The 22553-nt window shown below is 38.4% G+C and overlaps 1 protein-coding gene across 1 annotated transcript; it reads left to right on the top strand.

Moving 5' to 3' along the window:
* The first annotated feature begins 3751 nt into the window (after nucleotides 1-3751).
* LOC112559935 (testis-expressed protein 2-like) lies at nucleotides 3752-15193 on the top strand. The gene is given in 10 exon segments (XM_025231441.1): nucleotides 3752-3816; nucleotides 3818-4289; nucleotides 4291-5058; nucleotides 7607-8215; nucleotides 8792-9046; nucleotides 11727-11965; nucleotides 12484-12576; nucleotides 12841-13041; nucleotides 13413-13533; nucleotides 13768-15193. Coding segments are annotated over 10 exon segments (2892 nt in total). The 3' UTR covers nucleotides 13837-15193.
* The last annotated feature ends 7360 nt before the right edge of the window (nucleotides 15194-22553 follow it).

The raw sequence follows: 22553 nt of genomic DNA, 5'->3' as shown, positions 1-22553 counted from the left end.
TACCCTTCATTGTACATTTTAAGTGTAATCTCTCTTACATAGGAAAGCAAGGGGTGCTGACATTTCTCTTTTCAGGCTGCAATAAATTGCAGGTAACTGAAATCACGGGTGGTGAATTTGTGGATACGGGATCACAGTACATAGATATGCAACATGCTAGCACCTGATGTATGAGGGAAAAATCTTTAGTCCATTTTTTTTAAAAATCTGATTCAGCCTGTAGCAGCTATGCAGGAGAACTTTAGTGTTTGTGTTGTCCTATAATCAGTGCGCCAGCCGGTGTTTCCTCTTGTACCTCATTCATCGAAAGTGTTGCTGGCCAATTATCATTCTTTCTTTTCTCCATTATGGCTGCTCATTCATCCTCCTTATACATATATAGTTACATATATTTATATAGAGGTATGTGTGGGATTATTATCCTATAAACTGGATTATTTTCAAGACTTGGCTGTATAGGTGTGTCAGGATTACAGTAAAACTTGGCTGTTGGCATTTCTTTACTATTTTTAGAGACCATAAGCAACATACAGGTCTGCATGAACTGTTGCACCACATAATGTAAATCCAGTGGTGACCAGCAGATTGTATGCAGTCTGTGGAGCAATTAACCTTTGGTTCCCAGTCATGAAATCTCTTGGGCATTGTACTTGTATGCCACCTGTTAAATTCCCTTTAGTAAGAACATTTTTACACTAATTATTTTATGAGTTGTATTAGTCCTGGCATTTTATTTGGTGTTTCTTTCATGAGTTATTACTGAACAATTGTCCATCACTAAGATACACATCTTGAACATCTTTACATTAGGTCTTCATTTATTTTGAACTATGTCTTGGACATTAGATTTACTAAAACCAACCGTCTGTTCCTTCTGGAGTACCAGGCTATAGAGTGGCATCCTCACTACCTAGTATCAGGGTTTCTGCTTATGCAAAAAATTGCGTACAGTACGCATTAAAAGTTTGGAGGACCCCTTCAATTTTCGTCAATGGGGTCCCCTTCAAATTTGAGCGAAGAACAGGGACCCCTTAAAAATCTTAAGAAGGGGTCCAAGGGACCCCAAAGAATTTAGCCTTAGCAGAAGCCCTGTAGTATATGATGTTTCTAAGGGACACGGTAATGATTTTGGTAGCAGAGGATGCAGTACAATTCTCATTACCTAGTGTTTACCGGTAAACGACACATATGGTAATCAGAGCTTCTGCTTACGCAAAAAATTGCGTACAGTACGCATTAAAAGTTCGGAGGACCCCTTCAATTTTCGTCAATGGGGTCCCATTCAAATTTGGGCGAAGAACAGGGACCCCTTAAAAATCTGAAGAAGGGGTCCCTGGGACCCCAAAGAATTTAGCCTTAGCAGAAGCCCTGGTAATGATTACTAGCAGAGGATGCAGTACAATCCTTCCCATTCTCCTTCACTATCATCAGTCTAATCACATAATCACTTCCATGTGTGGAATATTTGAGGCTATAGCTCTTTTGATTTGTCTCACTCCTTTGTCTGATGTGGGCTTTCTGTGGGCCACAGGGTGTCTACAGGCATACGAGCAACAGACCTTGAACTGAGAAACATTGCATCTCTTTTCTGTCCCTGGATGGGAGCTGATAAGATAAAACTTCATCAGGCCTCTCACCCACATTTGGACAGCTGTTCTTTCCTATTTATAACCCATCACACTTACTAAAACAAGGATCTCATCAAGTCTCAGATGGCAAATTAATCCTATACAAACCAGGATGTGTGCAACGCTGGATCAGTGTTGTCTGTTATGGCAATGATTACTCAAGGTCTTCAGGCTATTCAGTTTCCTGTATTGTGTTGAGCTGCTGCAAGCTTTAGTAATCCTTTTTTTTTTGCTTTATTTGCTTTTCAGCTAAAGGTAAACTGTGGTAGGAGGTTAAAATTATTAGTGGTATTTTACCCCATCCTGTATATTTCCATTTTTAGTATGGTGGCTGCACACCTGTTGTAGCCATTAATGACAATATGCCAAAAAGAAATCTTACTGCTCTCACCAATAAGGTTAAACAAGTGCATGCTTACCATATTTTAAAAAATTTTTGTCTGAAGGTAAATAAATCCATTTCTTCTTTCCTTATATTTTTATTGGTCTAACTAAACATGTTGTTAGTGTTAGCTGCATGTCTAATAAGCATTAACAGACAATTTATTTACTGTCTCATAAAGAGAGCTCAAGGCACTTCATTTTAAACCCAAAATTTGTAGAATTACATTGTACAATTATTTATGGAAACAGAATTATTGTAAATAAATAACATAACAGTCTTTATTTAAATCAGAAGATACATGTAGTACCCACTTTATGGTTAATATGTAGAAGTTTTCACAGAATTTAAATTTAAAGGTGATGAGATTGTTGGTGTGACAAGCACGAAAAACAGACTGTTTCAAATGGCTGGACAAATGTTTGCCAAAGGAAACTAGGAAAATGCAAGTCTGAGAGAATTTCTGTAGTGACTGAACACAAAGATCAGCAGGAGAGAGGAGATTCATGACAGGAGATCTATGATAGGCCATTGTTGCTGATGACCTGTAAACAGACTACAGCTAGTTTGTAAACAAAATGTTGAAGAAGAATGTGTTGAATAGTCAACCAATAAAGCCAAAAAAATAGTGGAAAAAAAGTAGCTTAATGCAGTCCATTTTCTCTTGATTTATATTTTGAAGGTATTGTTGAACTCTGAACAGCAGTGCTGTAATAGTCTGTGGTATCATTGGGGAAATCACAAGTATTTCTACTGATTCTTCAGTCTGGTAATTCGCCTTGGTTATGTTTAACAAGTCTGACAGATTTTGATCAGAGATTGATCAGATCAGATTTTGTGATAATCTTTTAAAAGATTTCACCAAGAACAGCAGTCCTCCTTACTCTAGCCATATAATTATTTAATGAAATAGTTTTTTAAGAGGGTGCATTGTTTCCTAGTAAATAAGAATCTTATTCTTGATAAACAAAAATGTGACAGCATCTAAAGGGATGTGATTTCTACTTTCTCTCATAATAGGAGGACTTCTTTGTCTTGCACCAGTTTTTATAGTTTGAAGACATTATCAGAATTTTGAGGCTTTTTGTTATTACATATAACAAAGCATGTAATTTACCTATGAAGTTATTCTGAATGGTTTTTGGTTAACTAATTAGTATTTTGTTTTGGTTTGTGGGAGCACTGTCATGAACCATGTGTCAGAATAGTTTGTAATCATTGTGCACCATATTCACAAGTCACTCTTTCAGTGTTTTATTCCTTTATGATTTTGACATCTTGGGATTTTGAAGTTAATGTATTTTTGATTTCTCTATATTAGATCCTTGCAAGATTTTTTCAGAAAGCAGATATTTAAATTTACCATCTCTATATTAGCATCTGCAGTTTACAGTGAACACTTTTTGGGCATGGTTTTTGTCTGTTTGCAAATATATTGGAATACCATTGAAGATGTGGTCACTTAGGAAATAGCTGGTTCTGAATTTGAGTTCTGAAATAGGAATTTAAGGATGTTCAGTTACTGTTTTTTATAACTTCAGTACCTTTTGTGGTTGACAGTATTCTTGAAGTTTCATTACAGATTTCCTCATCTGGTATATTTTTTTGCCACGCACAAGCTGTTCTATGTAACTTCCCAGTAAATGAAGTAAATAAATATTCATAAATGCATGGGCGTCCATATCCAAGGAACCAAAGGTAAAAGAATCAAAATATGTGATTCCAGTATGATTGTCATGAAATGTCTATATTTCAGGAGAAGATGAGCTTTAAACGAGGTCCAAAGCCAGCCCGTCCTCCACCTCCGTGGAACTCTATCTCTGGGGGAGCTGAGATTCAAGAAGCTGGAGCAGGAGGAAGAGGAAGACCTGACCATCTTCACTGACAAGTATGCCAGCGTCCTACAACAAAGTCGCAATTCCAGTAGTCCCGCAGGCCTGTCTTCTGTTTCCAAGGTGGCTTCAGAGAGTTCAACTGTAAAGCCAGCTGATTTATCCTCAGCACTAGGGTCTGATGTTGTTCCCCTGGAAGTGGATCATTCCTCTCCATCAAAAAAAGTTACAGGCAAATCTGTTTTCGAATACAAAGAGCTTTTGTCAGGTGCCATAAAAAACTATAAAGACAGGATTACTGAGAAAATCAGCAAGAAAATAGAGGACCTTTCTGGGGAGTCCAGTGCTAGCACTAGTCCAGATAAAGAGCAGCCTGTTGCAGGACCTTTGGACATCTTACAAGACCGGTCACTAGAGAGCTTGCAGCAGACACAGATAGTCAAGAAATCCTCTCCTGTACAAACATGGGAATGTGAACAGGCAGTGGCGTTTAAACTGGGGAGCGCACAAAAGTTGCCAGATATGGAAGAAAAGATGCAAGGGTCACCTGAGAAAAAAACAGCTGGATCCACAACGGTTCAAAGTGAATAAATTACCACTGGAAGGGGAAGATGAAGAAGAGGGGGAGGAGGAGGAAGAGAATGTGATCAAAGTTCATGAAGAGTATTATTCTGAACTACCAGAAGACTTTGCAGGACATCCTGGGATTACTGCTAGTACAGCACTCAGGCCTCGTTCCAAACTTCAGGGTCTAAAAAAGAAAAATGCCAAAATGTCTGCTGCCACAATGAGCATGTCAAAATTAATGCGCACACCAGAAATGGCGGGAGCAGCAAAAGGCAAGGAGACAACATCAGATCAATCTGACTCTGCCAACATCAAATCAGATGACAAGGACAATGTCACGCCTGTTGACGAACTCAAGCAGCAGAAGTCAGCCGCAAACTATCCCACGCATGATCAGAACTCTGTGCCCTGGCAGAAGTTGCTTACCTTCATGGCAGGTGTGTTTGCTTACTTCATCATTCCACTACCTTCCTTTCTGTCAGGAATGCTGACAGGCTGCTTGTTGACTTCAGTGGTGTGGGTCATTTATGGCTGGTTGATACAAAAGCCCAAGCCTAGAGAGTCTGTTCAGCTGGTGCCTATTAAGGATTTGCCACCCATTGACATCCCAGAAATGAAGGAACCATTACAAGAGGATGGAATATTTAAGGTGAGAGCATTAATTAGACTATTTATTTATTATATTATGGGCTTAATGTCAGACTACTTTATCTTTCTGTGAATTCTCAAAACTGATATTAGGATTCAGTTTTAATTACATTTCTAACCATATCATATCTTGAACTGAAGTTGCAGTGTCTCGGAATTTAAGAAATCTGTGCCGCATGATTATTTATCTGTTGACTTATATGTTAAATTTGACACGCGAGCACAGCTTTAAGGATGTATTGTATAAATGCATGAATGTCCATTTCCACTTATGAAAATGCCTGTGCAATTTTCTCAGGTTCCATTATTTGTTGCTAACACATTTATGAAATGAAAAGAAGATATAAACTTTATTGAAGCTTTGTTATATTGTGAAGAAATTCTATAATTTTCTGAACTATCATGTTATGCACTGTAGTTGCAAAGGATAATAAAGGCCTTAAAGTTTGCCATCATTATCACAGATTGCTACATCTTTAAATGAAAATTGTGCAGTTTGTGTGCAAAAGCCAATCTCTGAATGGTAAGGATAGATGTGCAGGCTGGATAAAATTACTCCCCAATATAAAGAAAGGTCATCCTCATTTTTCAGATGATGCAAAACACTGTTCCCTCCTAGTTGAACTAGAGCTTTCCATAACCTGAACTGAAGTTGCAGTGTCCATAACCTGTACCCAAAACCAACATGTTTACAACATTCTTCAGCAGCATGTTTAAATTACATCCTTCACCAACATAATTCAGTTACATCCTTCAACATGCTTTATCTACTTTCAAGCCTTTGGCTAGGTGTGTCTGAATGATTCGTGAAAATTAAAGTCACTTATCTTCCCACTACAAAGTATGAGTTTATTTCTTTAAGAAATTTATGTACATTTAGTGAAGATTAACTGTCCCCAACATGTAGCCACAGACATAAACGGGGGTGGAGGAATTGGTGTTTTACGTTGAGCCAGCAACAGAGAAAGAACAGCATGCCTGAGACGAGATTTAAACCCAGGATAGCAAACCTTCATTGTATTGTGACAGGCACTAACCTTTGTGCTACCGGACTGTGCTAACCACAGACATAAAAGTGTTTTATGTGGCTAGTGGTAGTGGTGAGGAGGAAGGAAAGAGGAGGAAATTGTTTTAGGCCAAGCCAGCAACTAAGGCTTTATCACTGCAAGGCAACCAGCCTTGTCGACATATGGAGCATGCAGAGAAAGAACAGTGTGCCCAAGATGAGAGCTGAACCCCGAGCAACACACCTTCACTGTATTGGTGACAGGCGCTAATCATTGTGCTACCGGACCGCCCGGTCGTGAGGAGGGGACTAAAAAATGTTAGGAGGAATGTATAAATATACATAGATGTCTATGGCTTTCATTTTTAGCAGACTGTTTGTGGGGAAAGTGTCCTGCTTTAATGTTTAAGTGATGGCTTCTAGAGTGAAAGATAACTCATGAGTCATGACAGCAATGTGCTGCATGGTGAAATGACTCATAGTCTTCACATGATACAGCACCTGTTACCACATCAAAACTTTTGACTCTGTTTCCATCGGTAGACATTTTTAAAAAAATAGATAAAGACGTATTCATAAGTGAAAATATCATCAGTGATGTCTACATTCCTTCTGCCAGTTAGCAGTCAAGTTCTTTCTTTTTCATGCCTTATGTACAATTTTAATCTTTAGAGCATCTCATATATACTACTAAATGCTAAGTCACATAGATATCATCATCATCATCATCATCATCATCATCATCATCATCATCAAAGTATACAATATAGATATCTTTAAAAAATTAAATCTTTTAAGGTGAAGTATTTGAGAAGTTGATTTAAAATACCTGCCAATAGCTAGTTGCTTTTAGTAGCTTTGCCCACCCCAGTAACACCCTTCAGTTAGGCAGGGTTTGCAGTACCCACACCTATTATTTGCCCAATTTTCACCTTTCATCAAAAACTAAAGGCAAAAGGTATTAATAGTGAGATACTTTCTTATCAGGTAGTGGATAGAAAACAAGTAGGAATGTATATTAAAACTCTTATCCCATACAGCATTAAAAGATTCAAGGATTTCTGAAACACACCAAAAAAGTTGAAAAATTTTCCAGAAACTGTGTGCGATGTTAAAAAAACATTAAATTGTTAATCACCCATTCAATGTATTTTTGAAATATTGTGGCAGGGTTTTGGGGTTTGAATACTGTGGCCAGATGTCATGCAATGTTTGTTTTGCATGATATCTAATTTGTAACAAGACAGTAAATTACAGAATTTATAATAGAATAATGAACAGTAATTCATTGGCTCGCTTCATCTTCACAGCTCTTTCTCCATTAGAGAGAACAATGAAGTTTCATCAGCTGTATTATACTGAGAAAAGGTAACAGGTCTACATGAAGTTTATTTGTGGTGTCTTTAGCCATATGAACAAGCTATTTTATTTTGCATTCAGAGTATTGATGATGGAATTTTTAACATTGACTTTTCTCAAAGTTAAAAACAATAAGATGGAAAAATTGTTGCTTAAGATGTTTTCCCTTTGCTGTTTGTTCCAGGGCTGGATGAATGAAATTGCAGAGTATAACCCTGATGATTATCACATCAATCATACACACAGCATATATGTCACCTTAGAAGGTGTGTGGCTAAGATTGCAACGTCCCAAAACTCCTGTCCCCAAGCGAGCAATGCACGATGAAGTTATTTCTGCCCCGCACTTCATTCACCAACGACATTTTGACTTGAAAGGTAGTCGCATTTTTCTCTTGCCTCCAGGGCTTGTCAAAAAGAGAGTGTGGAGCAAAAAATACCCCATTTGCATAGCACTAGCCAGGGAAGGAACTAAGTCCAAAAATTTTTCTAAAGGAAGCACTTCAAATAGTAGTACTATTTCTGACCCAAAAGAGGAAATGGGATTTGAGATTGTGACAGAGGAGAAGTGTGATAGCGCCATCTTGTACTTGTTTGCACGAACGGGAAGAGAAAAGGAGGATTGGTATAAGCGCTTCCATGCTGCCACGCTAGGCAAACCATTGCCAAACCCCATCCTGGATATACGTCGTTCCCTTGAGCGTTTATGTCACTCCAGAAACAGAACTAAGCAGCAGGAGTCCACTGAATCTCAGGGAACTTCCACAGCTGAGCAGTCATCTGAGACTGTTGAAGTAAGTTAGTTTGTTTTTTTCTTTGTAATCCACTGATTGTTAGGGAAATTCCAGAGCTGAGTAGTCATCTTAGACTGCTGAAGTAAATTAATTGGCTTTGTAATTCACTGATTGTTAGGGAACTTCCACAGCTGACCAGTCATCTGAGATTTTCATAGTAAGTCCATTCACTGTGTAATTCAATTGCTTTAATTCCCAGTGGACCTTATTAGTTGATTAATGTAGGTCTTGGTCATCTTCCAGATTAGTTCTCAAAATTGTGGTTCAAAGAGCTTGGAAATAAATAATAAATTATTACAAAACTCACTTTCATCAATATCCCAGTAGCCAGTAGGAAGAGCAGCTAGGAAATTTTATTACAGTGCATCATCTGACTAATACATATGTTCTGTTTGTGATTGGAGTTAACAAATCAAGTAATCTAGGAATTTTTTGTAAAGTAATGTTCATAAAATGATACAGCCATTACTAGTTTACTAGCTGCAGCAATGCTAGTAAAAAGTTTTCAGTTGTTGGCATTAGCCCTTACAGTTATGGGAAGTTTTATGCTGAAAGTTCTCATCTTTGTCCTTCCAGATGGATGTTGCGGATCCATTGCTAGATTTTACATGCTACATGGGTCGCTTGATGCCAGGGGGGACATTTGACAGTCTTTTCAAGGATGGAGGAGAGCGTTCATCCCGTGCACCTTTCACAGGATCAATTATTTGTGACACACAGCTATACTGGCTTAATGCTTTGATAGGACGTTGCTTCTACGATTTCCTGCGAAATGCTTGGTGGGCAGACAGGGTTAAGGAGAAACTGCAGCGGAAGCTGAGCAAGATTCATGTGTGTTATGGGAAAAGTCTCTGAAAACACTTGCCTACCTCTTGCTGATCTCTCCCTCCCTCCTCCTTGTTTTGTTGATGTAGTTGGTTTTGTCAAGTTAGCCATAATCCAACTATAACTGCATTTTCCTGTATACAGAATGTCTTTTACAGAGACAAACCTTATAGAGAAATTTCATCTTTAAGCTCATGATTATTCTGACTATAATTCCATCCATGTTTTATTTTCCCTCTCATGCTAATCATGGAGAAGTGGATAGCCAAGTGGTTAGAGCAGTGGTTCTCAAAGTGTGGTCCGCGGGCATAAGTCAGGTGGTCTGCGGCTGACAGTCGTCATATGTCAGCAAAGTGATGTTTAAAGTGATGTATTCCTCGCATTAACATTTTAATTACAAATAACGAGGTAGGTAGTTTTATTTCATCTTATTACTATACTACTTTTACAAAAGGACATTAAGTTTTAAATTAAAATGAAATAAATGCGGCAATTTAAATTTGAAATTCATAGTACAGACTGATTTTTAGGCCTTGGTGGTCCGCCATATTTTTTACTTATGCCTTGGTGGTCCGCCATATTGTTTACTTAAGTAAAGTTGTCCGCGGTCCGAAAAACTTTGAGAACCACTGGGTTAGAGCATTGGCTTCAGAACTGAGAGTATGCTGGTTCAATTCCCGATTAGCGCAGCCGGTGGAAATGGGTACCTGATTCCTTGAAGGGTTGTGGAAAATAAACCAGCGAGGGAGAGGAGATGGGCACCACCCACACATACAGCTAACCCTGAGAAAAGTGAGGTCTCTAACACCTCACCCTCTAACGATCTGAAAAGGCTAGGGGATGATCTTTACCTTTAATTATGTGTAGCCAGTAGCCCTTTCCTCAGAGGAGCAACAAAGAATAAACTAAACTAATGTGTAGCGAAGTGGTGGGGTATGAGTAAGCAAACTTTCTTCCTCCGATGAACCAGATGGAGGAAGAGCGGGCAGGTGTACTTTCCTTTATTGAACAGGCTTAACAAATTGCCAGGTCTGCATCTACAAGCTTTTATGTCAAGTCCTTACTGGCAATAAAGTGCTTCAGCTGTTGCTCCCTCATTCTGTTGTGCCACTGATCGGATCTCCCATCAAGTGCGTCATTCCCGACTCAGCTCTGCCCTTATATACCCCTTCGAAGGTCTAATCTTTTCATGAAGCAACGTGTATAGTTCCACTCCAATTAGCATTGAGCAACTTGACCAATCACCCAGGGTATACTTTGTGCGATACTTGTGGGTTCCTCAATATCAATCAGTGCTGGGCTACCAGCTATCCCTCTACACATGGTAGCTTTGAATTATAAATTTAGATGGCACAATGCCATATTAGTGACCTCTGTCATTTTGTTAATAGAATCAGGACTGGGTTTACACACCCATTGCATATGGACTCTGTGGCAAGAAGTTTATCAAAACTTTGCATGCATAGATGCATTGGATCTCTGAAAGTGAAATTCTGTCATCGAAAATCATCCGGAGCATGTGATATAGATGCATTACAAGTACATGAACATGCAAAGTATGGGTTCCCAGTCACTTAATCCCCAGACACTTCATCCCCGACACTTAATCCCCGACACTTAATCCCCTAGACTTTTAATCCCTAAGCACTTCATCCCCAGACACTTAATCCCTAAACTAAATCCTTAACTATACAAATTATGAAGTCAGCGAAAAATTTAATTGAAATTCAAATAATTCAAATTCAAACCATGCTATTAACTTCAACGTCATTTGAACATGTACAACATTAGTTAAAGTTCATATAAGCTAGTAAATTTAATGTTCTTCAACAATATAATATGAAAATTGTTCTTGAGTGTTCGCGAGGTAATTGTTGTTAATCAATATGAAAGTAAGCTAATGATTGGAGGTACAGAAGACGATCCATTGACTCATATCTCTCTACAATGTTGCCAGGAGTAAATGTGTGGGGATGACGTATTCTAATTCAATGCTTTGACAGAAGCATTACATAATGCTTTATAAAGGATTAAGTGCCTGGGGATTAAGTGTCGGGGATGAAGTGTCGGGGATGAATTGTCTGGGGATTAAGTGACCGGACACCCAAAGTATGAGATGAATAATTTCTGTGAAAAGAAGACATGCTTGTCTGAACCTTGATCTGTGGGCATTTGTGATTATTCTATGCATTTGCAGTTGGGAGAAACCAGTATGTTATTCCGTGACATTGTGCAGCTTACATTACTGTAATACAATTACTTTCCTATTCTTGGAGATAAGCTTTCACCCCATTGTGGATCAGCCACACAAAAAGAACAAAAAAAAAAAGGCAAAACAAATGTTGATTAATGAATTACATTCTTCCTCCAACTGTCTCACAAATGCTAACCATAAACTAGGAGCAGCAGATGCTGGTAGATTCTCTCTTACTTATTGACCTCACATATAAGTCACCCTAAACTATATATTTCTCTTTCTGGAATATGTTCAGTACACTGGGAGGTCTTTAAGTCTATGCATGTAAATGTTAGATTCCTGTGGACAGCATCTTTGTTGTTGACACATGTGGAGTTGCTTTGTTGTGCAGTGTCTTATCTGGATTTTTCTTGCATGTAATGTTTCCCGCTGAGAATAGAAATTATGCTTGTGCATTTCTATTTTACACTACTACTTTCTTGTGTGCAGGTGCCATACTTCATTGAGGAGCTTCAGGTGACTGCTATCAGCATGGGAAAAGAGGTGCCAGTTATCCGCCGAGCTGGATACCCATACCTGGATGAGCGTGGATTCTGGGTGGACCTGGATGTGTCCTACACTGGCAGCTTTGAGATGACCATCGAAACTAAAATGAATCTAATGAAGCTGAAACGCACAGACATCAAACAGATCCCCTCATCTTCATCAGTATCAAGTGTAGACAGCAGGTAACTATTTCAGTAGATGGAAAGATGGTGGATTGTTAAAATAGAATAGTTGATTTGTGATTGTGCAGGATTGTCTTCAGGCCATAAGTCAGTAATGTTGGTATTGTACTGTGTGGGAAGATGACTTCCTAGCAATGGGATTTTCTTTTTTTTTTTTTGTGGTTCTTTTGGTATTTTAAATCAAATTGAGAAGCTGAAAGAATAAGAGAGCCACGCATATCTTGTGAGCAACACTTTCTTTGCTTGTCATAGGGGTAACAGCAAAGAACTGTTTAAATGTTTCTCTTCCCCTTCCTCCCTTGCCTCATCCCTCTCCCACACACTTGAAGTGACCTAGGACTGGCCGTAGCCACATGTCCTCCACCCTCTCTCCTTCCCTGATAAACTTTTACACAGGAAATAAAAAGACAGCGGTAATGTGCAGCAGCTTGTAATGTCTTCACGTGCTCACATGAAGCACACATGTGGACTATACACACACTTAACTACAGCGTTATCGACTTGATGTGTACTTTCAGGTCACCAGTGACGGATTCTGATGAGGAGGACAGTGCAGAGTCCTCAACAGATGAAGAAGAGGAGGCTGTCACAAACCCAGAAGAAAGAGAAAGGTATTCATAGTGAAATGGTTGCAGCAGCTTTTAGAGCAGCAGACATTTGACTATCAAGAATGCATCCAAAATTCACTGCTATAACATCATAAGCTTGTATTACACAGTATCACACTCTTCTGGGAATACACTCACCACATTACAATACAGATAATCAGAGAAATATAATAAAACCTATGTAAAGAATGTAGAAAATCATCAACCAAGACAAGCAACCTTTTGTATAAATACAGAAATTGGTGAAATATCTGCAAAATGTTCCAGTGGACAGACCAGTAAGAAGCTGTTGAGGTACCTGAACAAGCTGACACAGTCCAGGTATTTCCAACAGGCCACTGAATACAAGTACATCAAGCGGGCCATGGAGAATGTCTCCAACACGCCCCTGCAACTGGCAGTCAAGGTCAAGTCACTTGTTGGCAAGCTGGCCATTAACATCCCTCCTCCACCCTCTGATAGACTGTGGTGAGTAGCTGCCTTGTTTTGGTCAACTTTATCTAGTCTTCCTGACATGTATTGTAGGAGCAAATGAGGTAGGCTCTGTAGCTGAGTGGTTAGCACACTTAAGTCACAGGTCTTGGTGATGCACAGTTTGTACTTTTCACACCTGAATAGTAATACACCTAGTTTTTTCTCAAACAATAGAACATTTCTGCAGTATATACAACCATCTCTTGACTTAAATTTCTGTAGTTTGTCCCCTACCTATGGCCCTACCCCTACACAATAACAAGCACAAGTAGTGGATAGTTAGACTGCAAGATACACTTGTTAATCATAGAAATTATTTTGTTTTGAGGTTTTTTTAATCTGGATTCCAACTAATTATTTAACAGGTATGGGTTCAGGGGACCACCACGCCTGGTGCTGTATGCTAGGCCGCAGGTGGGCGAACGAGTAGTCACCCTTACTCACATCACAGAGTGGATAGAACGCAAGCTGGAGATTGAGTTTCAGGTATATTCTTAACTTTTTTGCAAGAAATTAATTTTAGGAAGAGTCATTTTCATGCCATCAGTGAGATTGTAGTACAGCATTACTTTTTGAATGTCAGAAATCAAAAATTTAGAAACTATCTTGACCTCTGGGTCAGCATGGACTGCTTATTTCTGTGCAAACAGCTAAGCACTGAGGTTATTTGAATGATTAGTCTTTGCTGACTACATTATGCTGGATTCTGCTTTGTTGCAGAGGGTATTTGTGATGCCCAACATGGACGACCTCATCATCCCAATCTTGAGAGGCACAGATGTCCTCTGATGGGCAGGTGCTACATTTCGTGGAAGCTTAAGAGCTGTGTTTTGTGATCAAGGAGAGAGAACATTATCATTGTGTCATTTGTTCAGGTTGAGAATAACATTGAGAAGTAAGATTGTGCAGGTTGTGCACTGCAGACTAGAAATCCTTCCTCTGTGAGCAAGACTACTATGACTTGTAACTGTACAGTGCTAATATGGATTCAGCTAGAGAATCGGTGCAGCATAATGTGGGCTTAGAGTAAGCTGTGCAGTCTAAATTTGCACTTTATGCACCCTTCACTTCCAAAGCTTTCCATCATGAGAAAAGACTTCAGGCAGACAGCAAGGAACTCATGCTTGCTAAAAAAAAGTGTTTAAGGTAGATTCAGAATGCAATCAATCAGATGTTATTTTTTTCAGATGTTATTGTTTTTATCTTTCTTCATTTGTAGAATTCTGTTGGAAAACTAGCATCATTTCTTAACATTCAGGGTGTTTTATTTAATCATGCATGGTACAATAGCAAATGCAACAAATGCAAATGGATATTAGTATTGCCAAGTGGCAAGTTAACAAAATATAGATGCAGAAAATCGAACTACTTCACAGAAATGTAAAATATGAACAGGCATATCAGAACTGGTAAATGTACCGATTCCATGTAGCATACCATCCTGGGTTTTAGCTTAAGAAAAGTTTTGTTGCCAAGAGTTGGTTTACCACCAAAGCAACACTAACATGTGATATGGTCTTGTGTGCTGTTTGGTAATTATGTCAGGAATTCAATTTGTGCCATACAACACCACTATGAATTGTTTTATGTGTGTGTCTATGTTGCCTTCCTCAAGAATATATGATTTCTTATGTACCTATGTTCTCTTGAAAAATAGCAAAGCTTGGTGATGTGTGGCGTGCTTGGGGATGTTTAGCTATCGTGTGCTCAAATTTATTGTCTGGAACTCCAAAGTGATATTTATGTTATTTACCTTTTTATTTTCGTTGTGCTGATTCCTTTATATAATTTATCATACCAGTTAGCAAGTGAGTGAAAAAAGAGAGAAAAAGAAATATGGTGGTTCTGTCCTTTCATCTCTGAATCACTCTTTTTGAAAATTTCAGTTTCTAATTACCTCTTTCCTGCAGGTTTATGTTTATTTCAAGTACAGAAATATGGCCGATATTGAAGTAAAAGCATTGAGTAAAGTACACTTGTATCATTTGTCTGTAATGCAATTGATATGCTTCATGGTCCTCAATAATAATGTATTACATCACTAAGATATCCCTTCAATATTGATTTCTAAACACTTTCCATATATTTTTAGAGGTGAATGTTGAATGTCAGTGTGTTTTAGCATTAAATATTTTCGTTATCCTTCTTTAAAGCTTAACTCTGCCTTTTTTCACTGATTTATTGCCAATGTCTTTTTGTTATCTATGTCAAAATTCCTGATTACAGAGGTTGATAGAAATGCCAAATGTTGAAACACCACCTTGTCTTTCATTATTGGGATACAGATGAGCATATTAAGTCATCGTAATCTTCTGAAAAAATGTGCTCAATGGTTAGTGGATCACTTAGGGGTGACTCTGTTACTGATTAGCATACTTAAATGTGAAACAAAAGGTCACTGATTTTAATCATGTAGTAAAAACCTTTCGCTGCCCACCCAGCAGCATTCTAGAAGAAATTGGCTGATTTACAAGGGAAAGTACAGGAAACAGAAGAGTGAGGGTGGGCTTATGTTTTCACCTCCCACACTCATGGCACAGTGAACCATTTGTATTCACTCCCTCTACCTCCTGTAGGCTATAGTAGTCTTTACACATACCTTAAAATGAATAACACCAACCACTGGTCCAAAAAACCTGAGTATCAGTACTTAAGAAGTTTTGCAAAGTTTCAGTTGCCAAATTTACTAAAATTAAGATGGTTACTGTTCCCAGGCCTATTTTGTGTTATGCTAAAGGTGCAATGCTTATATCTGTAGTTTATGAAGTCTTTTGCTTTCTTCCAAGTCAGAGTACCAGTCACTTAATAGATCAGAATAGCTTCTTTTTCTGCAGTCAAATCAGTTCACAAGAGCACTTCATTACAAGATGAGTCATATCTTAGTATGATGCCTTGCGTTTGTCATCTGTTGCCAGAGTTTTTTCCCTTGTCAATGTGTATTTGTGGACGTCTGAAAAGCACTGAGGATGTCAGATAGGCTTGAACACTTAAGAGTTTTCCGTGATTAGTCATAAATAGCAGGACCACAGGTTTTGCAGTGGATTTAATAATAAATGTAAAATGCATCGTTTCAGGACTTAGACGAAGTGACGTGCTTATTGTGTATGAATTATTGTGTGTACTAAAGTTGACACTAGTATAGAAAATGTTTGTATCAACTTGCTTTAAATCTTCCCCTATGTCTGGATTTTCACTTCACCTTTCTTAAAATTTGTTTTAAAAGAATATAAAAAAATAAATTTGGAAGAACACAGGTATGAGGGTGAGGGTGTTAGCTGAGATAGAGACAAGATCAGCCAGTAAAGTGTTCATGTCCAGCAAGCAGATGGCATTGAAGGGAACAGCAAGAGAAGTAATAAGTTGGGCAATACTAGAGACTGGCTTGCAGAAATATTTCTACTTACAATTCCAGGTTGCAAGAGATTTGTTTAAAATAGTTTTAAAACAATCTCTGGACAGTTCATGAAACCCTCTATTTTTGTTTAATTTCATTTGAAGGAGAACAAACTGATCCTAGCTCATATCATAAGGTAGTCAGATCCATTTGACAAGAAAAGTGTCAATATTGCCAGTGCAATGCCAATTTATAGCTTGTAATCTGTTTCAAAAAGGATTTAAGAATCATACTGGTTGTATCCTGCCTGCAAGAATGCAAGGTCTATGGGGAGCACTGGGCTCATTATTTTTCACACACATTAAATCATTACATTATGGGCCTGACAACTTCTTCAACAATGATTTATGTATAGTAACATTCATTTGCCACATTGAATATTATGTTTCTGTTTGTAACCTTATCTTCCGTCGGGCCTGCATTCTCCAGTTCACTTAACCTTGTGTCACTGTGCTCTGGTTCGAAAGTTTATGCCGCAACCTCCAAATCCAGAATCCCAGCATTTTAACAGCCACACTTAGGAGACTAAAAGTGAACATTTGGGACACAAGGCTTCCAAAGACATCACTCTAGAATTAAATGTGGGGGTGTCCATGAACCAGGTCCAATCTGTGTTTCAGAAGCAATTGTAAGCAAATTTTTGTTTTAAACCTGAAATTTTGAGCATAAATTAGCACATCATTCTCTATCATAAACACCAATTTCCTAGTTGTTTGGAGTGTTCCTTTAATATCGTCCCAGCATTCATGGCTAGAACTCCAAAGACTGTGCTACAAGAGCTGTGATGAAAAGAATGTTTTATATCATTTCATGTGTTGTGAAACACAAAGGCTGCAGCACTATTAAGAGTTGAAGAGGGCAAATGGTCACAAAATGATGCATCTTTGTGTCAGATAAAATGACATTGACCTATATGTTTCTCTTTTTCTCTTGATTAGTTTGTTTATTTAGATGAATTGTTAATAGTTTGCTTATTTGATGGTGGAAGTTTGCTGAGTTAATTTAAATTTTGCTTGTATACAGCAGCTTTTGGAAGGATAGGACAGCCTATCAAAATGATATAACAGGTGTATCCAAGAGAAAGTGAATAGCTTTGTCTAGAGTGGACTTAGAAGCAAATTGCACCTGTATGCATGCGTATATGTGAAAGATGAATGTTAATAACCATGTGACTTGGAGAAAGTTGTAAATTATTGACATTATAGCATTCTGAAGATCTTGTCCTCGGTCAAATGCATCGATGTAGGTGCCCAAACATTGTAGAATACACTAGATATCTTGCATAGCTTAGTCATGACAAAAAACAAAACTATATTCTGAACGCTGATCTGTAAGAGTTTCAGTGTATTAGTTTAATCCATTAGGATCAAAGCTGATTTACTTAATAACTTAAATGCTGAAACAAATGTAGTCATTGATTTTTTTTTAGTCAGAATGTTACTGCTGTTTGACATTATTATTATACTTTCAGTTTGCTTTCTTTGTGGGGCATTTCAATTGACTCATTACCTTGAGCTTGCAATTCATAGCTGTTAGATCATCTTCTTCTTCTTCTTCGTCGTTCACTCAAATGGACACGCCTGCCTCCTGCACAAATGATGCTGTGCGCCGCAGGTCCTCCAGGCTGCCGTGTAGCTTCCTCAATACTGGCGTCTCATCAGTCCAAATGCGGTGCCTGAGTTCTTCGTGCATGGGACATTCTTGCAGTAGATGTGCTGTTGTCTGACTGCCTGTCTGGCACGGACACTGGTCTGTCTGGCCGATCCGGAGCTTGGTGTAAAGGTGGTGATTGAGACGGTTGTGGCCTGTCCTCAGCCTGAAAATAATGACCTGCTCAGCTCTTGTAAGCAGGTAGTATGGGTCGTTTCGGTTGAAACGTGGGTGCTGCTGCAGCCACTTGTTGTGCTGTTTGGCCTTGATGATGGATTTGACTTCGCTGTAGGTGGTGGACCTGTCTTGCTGCTCTTTTTTGGATCCTTCCTTGCAAGAGTGTCTGCGGCTTCGTTGCCAAAAACCCCACAGTGGGAGGGAATCCACTGTAAGACGACTGTGCAGTCTCCGCATAAGGAGGAGAGAGCAGTGGACAGGTCGTTCAGTTTCTTGTCTCTGGCAGTCTGTAAGGCCTGCAGAACAGACAGTGCGTCCGTAAAGAAGACGACGTTGTTGGAGGTGTCTGGACTGTTTTTAACGTGGGTGGCTGTTAGATCATGATAACAAAGTTTGGCTGGCACTTAGGAATTGTGTTTATCCACCCTTAATATGGATGTACCGTAAATTTCAGACTATAAGCAGCGACTTTTTTCTGCAGCTTTAAACCCTGCATCTTAAACAACAGATATTGTTTGCGGATGTTTCAGATACCAATTGATTTTTTTGTGTTAACTGTTAATGTTGTTACAATGTTAACTGTTCACATTTTTAAATGAAAGCCGCATACAATTGTAGCATTCAGATCAGTTGATGAAGCACACACCCTCATCGTGCTAAAAACAAGACAAAATTATTACGGTGCCGCTTTCAAGTTTTACATATATATACAGGTAGAGATTTTTTAAAATTTAGTGGCGTTTTAGGTGCACTTAATAGGCCGACATTTATGGTAGTTCTATTTTTTAGAAAAACATGTACATTTATTTTCATTTATTTATCTGTCTTCTTTTCTCCCCTCCCTTTATTTTTGGCTTTTGTATTCATTTTTTTTCTAGAACTGGCTGCTTTGCCCTGATATAACCTTGGTTAATAGCTTGGTGTAAAACAGCAATTCCCACCAACCATGCACCCTCCTTTGTGTTGCAGTCCCACTGTGTACCTCCTGTCTCACATCATAACAAACACTAAGGTGAACCTCTAGAGACTAAGACGAGAGAAGATAATTTGCTGGTGTTTGGTGCACTGAGAAACTTGAGAAAGGCTACTTATACATTACTATGTTCCTTTTAATCCAAGTGATGTACTTTGTTGTTTTCAATGCAAACCTGCACATTCTAGATTATGAAAGTGATGTCAGATTCGAATGTTATTGAGTTGATGTCAGGTTTGAATAGCGTTGAGCTGATGTGTTCAGCACCTTCAAACGTGTTGGTTTTTTTTTTCACTACTTTAAAAAAAAAACAATTCGCAAAAATCTAACTCCATTTCCTGCATTTTTTCACTTTGGTTTCCAACCAGTAAAAGATCGCAACTTAGCAGATAAAGTATGAATGAATATGCACCCATGCCTATTTCGTGCATACTTGCAAGCACATGCACCTTTTAGTATGCAAGCAAGCACACATTCAAAACAGTCTGCTTCTTAAGTCAGCTACCTTGTGAGAATGTTGGGATGTTTTCTGGTTTTCATGGCTGTGTTTATGTTTTGACATTGGCTTCTCTTGCCCTTGTATGTTTGTCTGTCATTTTCTCAAGCACAGTGTCACAGATACAATGTGAGGCTTTCTGTCTTGTTCAGCTCAAATGTGGGTTAGGATTGCAGGTGTGGATTAGATGTTTTCAGCTATGTTAAGACTAGAGTGCTTCTCTGTATTGATTAACTTACGGATATTTTCTGGATTTTGTTGGTGTGTATGTAAACACATACACACCTGTGTATGCATATACCTATGCACTTATGTGAGTCTTTATGTTTCTGACTGTACTAAATGCAACAGATTTTATATTCATGTTTCTGTTCTTCTACATAGCATACTTTTCAGTATGAGGAATTACTTTAAGTCTTATGACATGCTCAGTCCTGCTGAACATTGAAGACTTGTTTCCAAATACTGAGTTTTACTGACTTGTAATTTTGTCAGAAATAGAGAATGAACTCCAGCCTGTGAATAGTTGTCTATGACAGATTTCCATGACAAACAAAAAGTTCACAGAAATGAAAAATATACAATGGAAAATTGATAAATGGGTAATCATATTAAGCCCATCACATCATAAATTTTACTAAGTGCATGATGGCTTATGTTGATTACAGTGTACACGTTTGACTGTCCAAGAGTTGTTTTATTACAGAAAATGTTTGCGAGTAATAAGCTAGAGGTTTTCCTTTTTTCTGCGCATTTAACATGTTTTCTTCCAGAAGATGCATAATTTGTATATATGAACAAATGGAAGTAAATGCCGAGAATAAAAGCAGGCAAACTGTTGTCTTGCCATCAGGACATGGAGGCTGTGATGATATTTATTGTTATTAGTATACACTTGACGTTGAAGCATGCCTTAGCTCTGAGTATTTGCGAACTGGCTGCTACTTCAAACCAGTTCATTTCAATTCTGCATCTGAAATTTGTCTTCAGTGGCAGATTGAACGACACTGTTATTCTGTTTGCTGTGGACATTCCATAAGTGTGCTATTGTGATGGCTTGTGCTTGGTTTAATTCAGGTGACTCAGAACAATGTCTTTCAGTTTCAAACTGTGCAGGATGTTTTGCACACAGAAATTTAAGATTTAAACGTATTAGCTTCGAGTGTAATGTTTTGTCAGTGAATATACATATATATTACTGTTCATCTTACAGCTCATGATCATATTAAATGTGAGTCATAAATACCAAGATTGAAAAGAATTGATCTTATGTTTTGCAGTACTTTTGTTTTCATATGGCGTTTTAATACAATTCATCAAATGATTGTTTACGTCTTGTCATCTGTGAGAGTAACTTTGAAACTGATAATATTTATCATTCCCTTAATCTTTCTCAATATTAAGTATGTTCACATACTGCTTAGACCCTAGAGGAGAACTAATTCCACATTTGTCTTGTGCAGTTCCAATGACACAAAACTGTCCATTTTGTGTTGTCTACATTTTTCTGAAAATCTTTGCAGTGCAGCAGATATCAAAGACCTGGATTTGCAGGTTAATAAGTCTCTTTGTAACCACCTTCTATACTCAGCATGCGAGCATATTTTGCACCAGTGTTTGTGTGTGTTGGGGGAATGAGAAAAGGGTGGGGCGTTGGTGATTCACGATTCTTCCACTTTATAATGCATATGAGAACAGTTACTTTTTCTAAACTGTTTAACTCTGAGTCAGTTAAAAATTATAGCCTCTGGCATAGAATACTCAATTCATAAATCCTGGGTACATTTTCAAGCCAAAGCCTTATTGATCATTAAGTCACAGCCCACAAAAAAGCCCAAGCAGAATGTACTAAGGAAAATCAGATCCCAAACAGTTTCTATGCACACATAAAAGTACCCAAACTGAGGCAGCAGAAGCACTCTTGATGATTCTGAAAGTAGTCTTGGTGGTTGTTGGAGAGCCACCAACTCTTGTTAATCTGTCCAGCTGCATGTAGAGCACAGTGAAAATGCCACAAGAAAAGCAATTCAAGATGAAATCCAACAGCCCATGCCCAATCTGCCGGGATGAGCTTCATTTACCATTAAGAGCCAGAAATCTTCCAGTCTTGATGCCATTAGCAATATGATAGAATGTTGCCAAGGAGACTGCTGGAGCTCTCCAGTGACTTCCAGAAAACAAACCAACATGCACGAAACAGAAAAGGAATATCCCAACTGCAGTTCATCATGTCTAAGGAGTTGAATTTGGGGGAGAGGGAGAATAAGTAAAACTAGCAAATAATTCTATGTCATGGCAAGATAACCAGCTCTGTAAACAGATGCCACATGTAACCAGATGACTCTTTAACCAAGATGCCAGACATGGGCTGAATATATATATAGACCTGATCAAACTCGGGGAATGTCTTGGGACCTAGCAACCAGAGTGGTTTATGGTAGTACCAACATTTTAAAACTAGTGGAATTCATGATAGCCCGTCACGAAAGGATGCCAGCTGACAAGATAGTGCCTTATGAACATGCTTAGAAACACGAGGTAAAAAGATTCAAATTTCAACGCGATTTGGTTGACTTTCAAGATGACAGCATCAGGAATTCTATCCAATTCCTCAAACTTTTTGACCATTGTTATGTCTCGGATGAAATACTGGGCAGCCAAAATCTGAACTGTTAGAATTGGTTTCAGGTGTTTTGACAAACAGCACCTTGACCACCCACACCATCAGTTTTATGATTTGATAAGTGGGAATGGCACACACATTAAAACAAAATACCACAAACACGCAGCTCAACCACTTATTTTATAATTTAACT

Source organism: Pomacea canaliculata, linkage group LG3 (assembly GCF_003073045.1).
Source record: "Pomacea canaliculata isolate SZHN2017 linkage group LG3, ASM307304v1, whole genome shotgun sequence".
In the NCBI taxonomy this organism is placed as follows: domain Eukaryota; kingdom Metazoa; phylum Mollusca; class Gastropoda; order Architaenioglossa; family Ampullariidae; genus Pomacea; species Pomacea canaliculata.
Note: the sequence above shows the minus strand (reverse complement) of the source record. Positions and strands in the feature narration are given on the sequence as shown.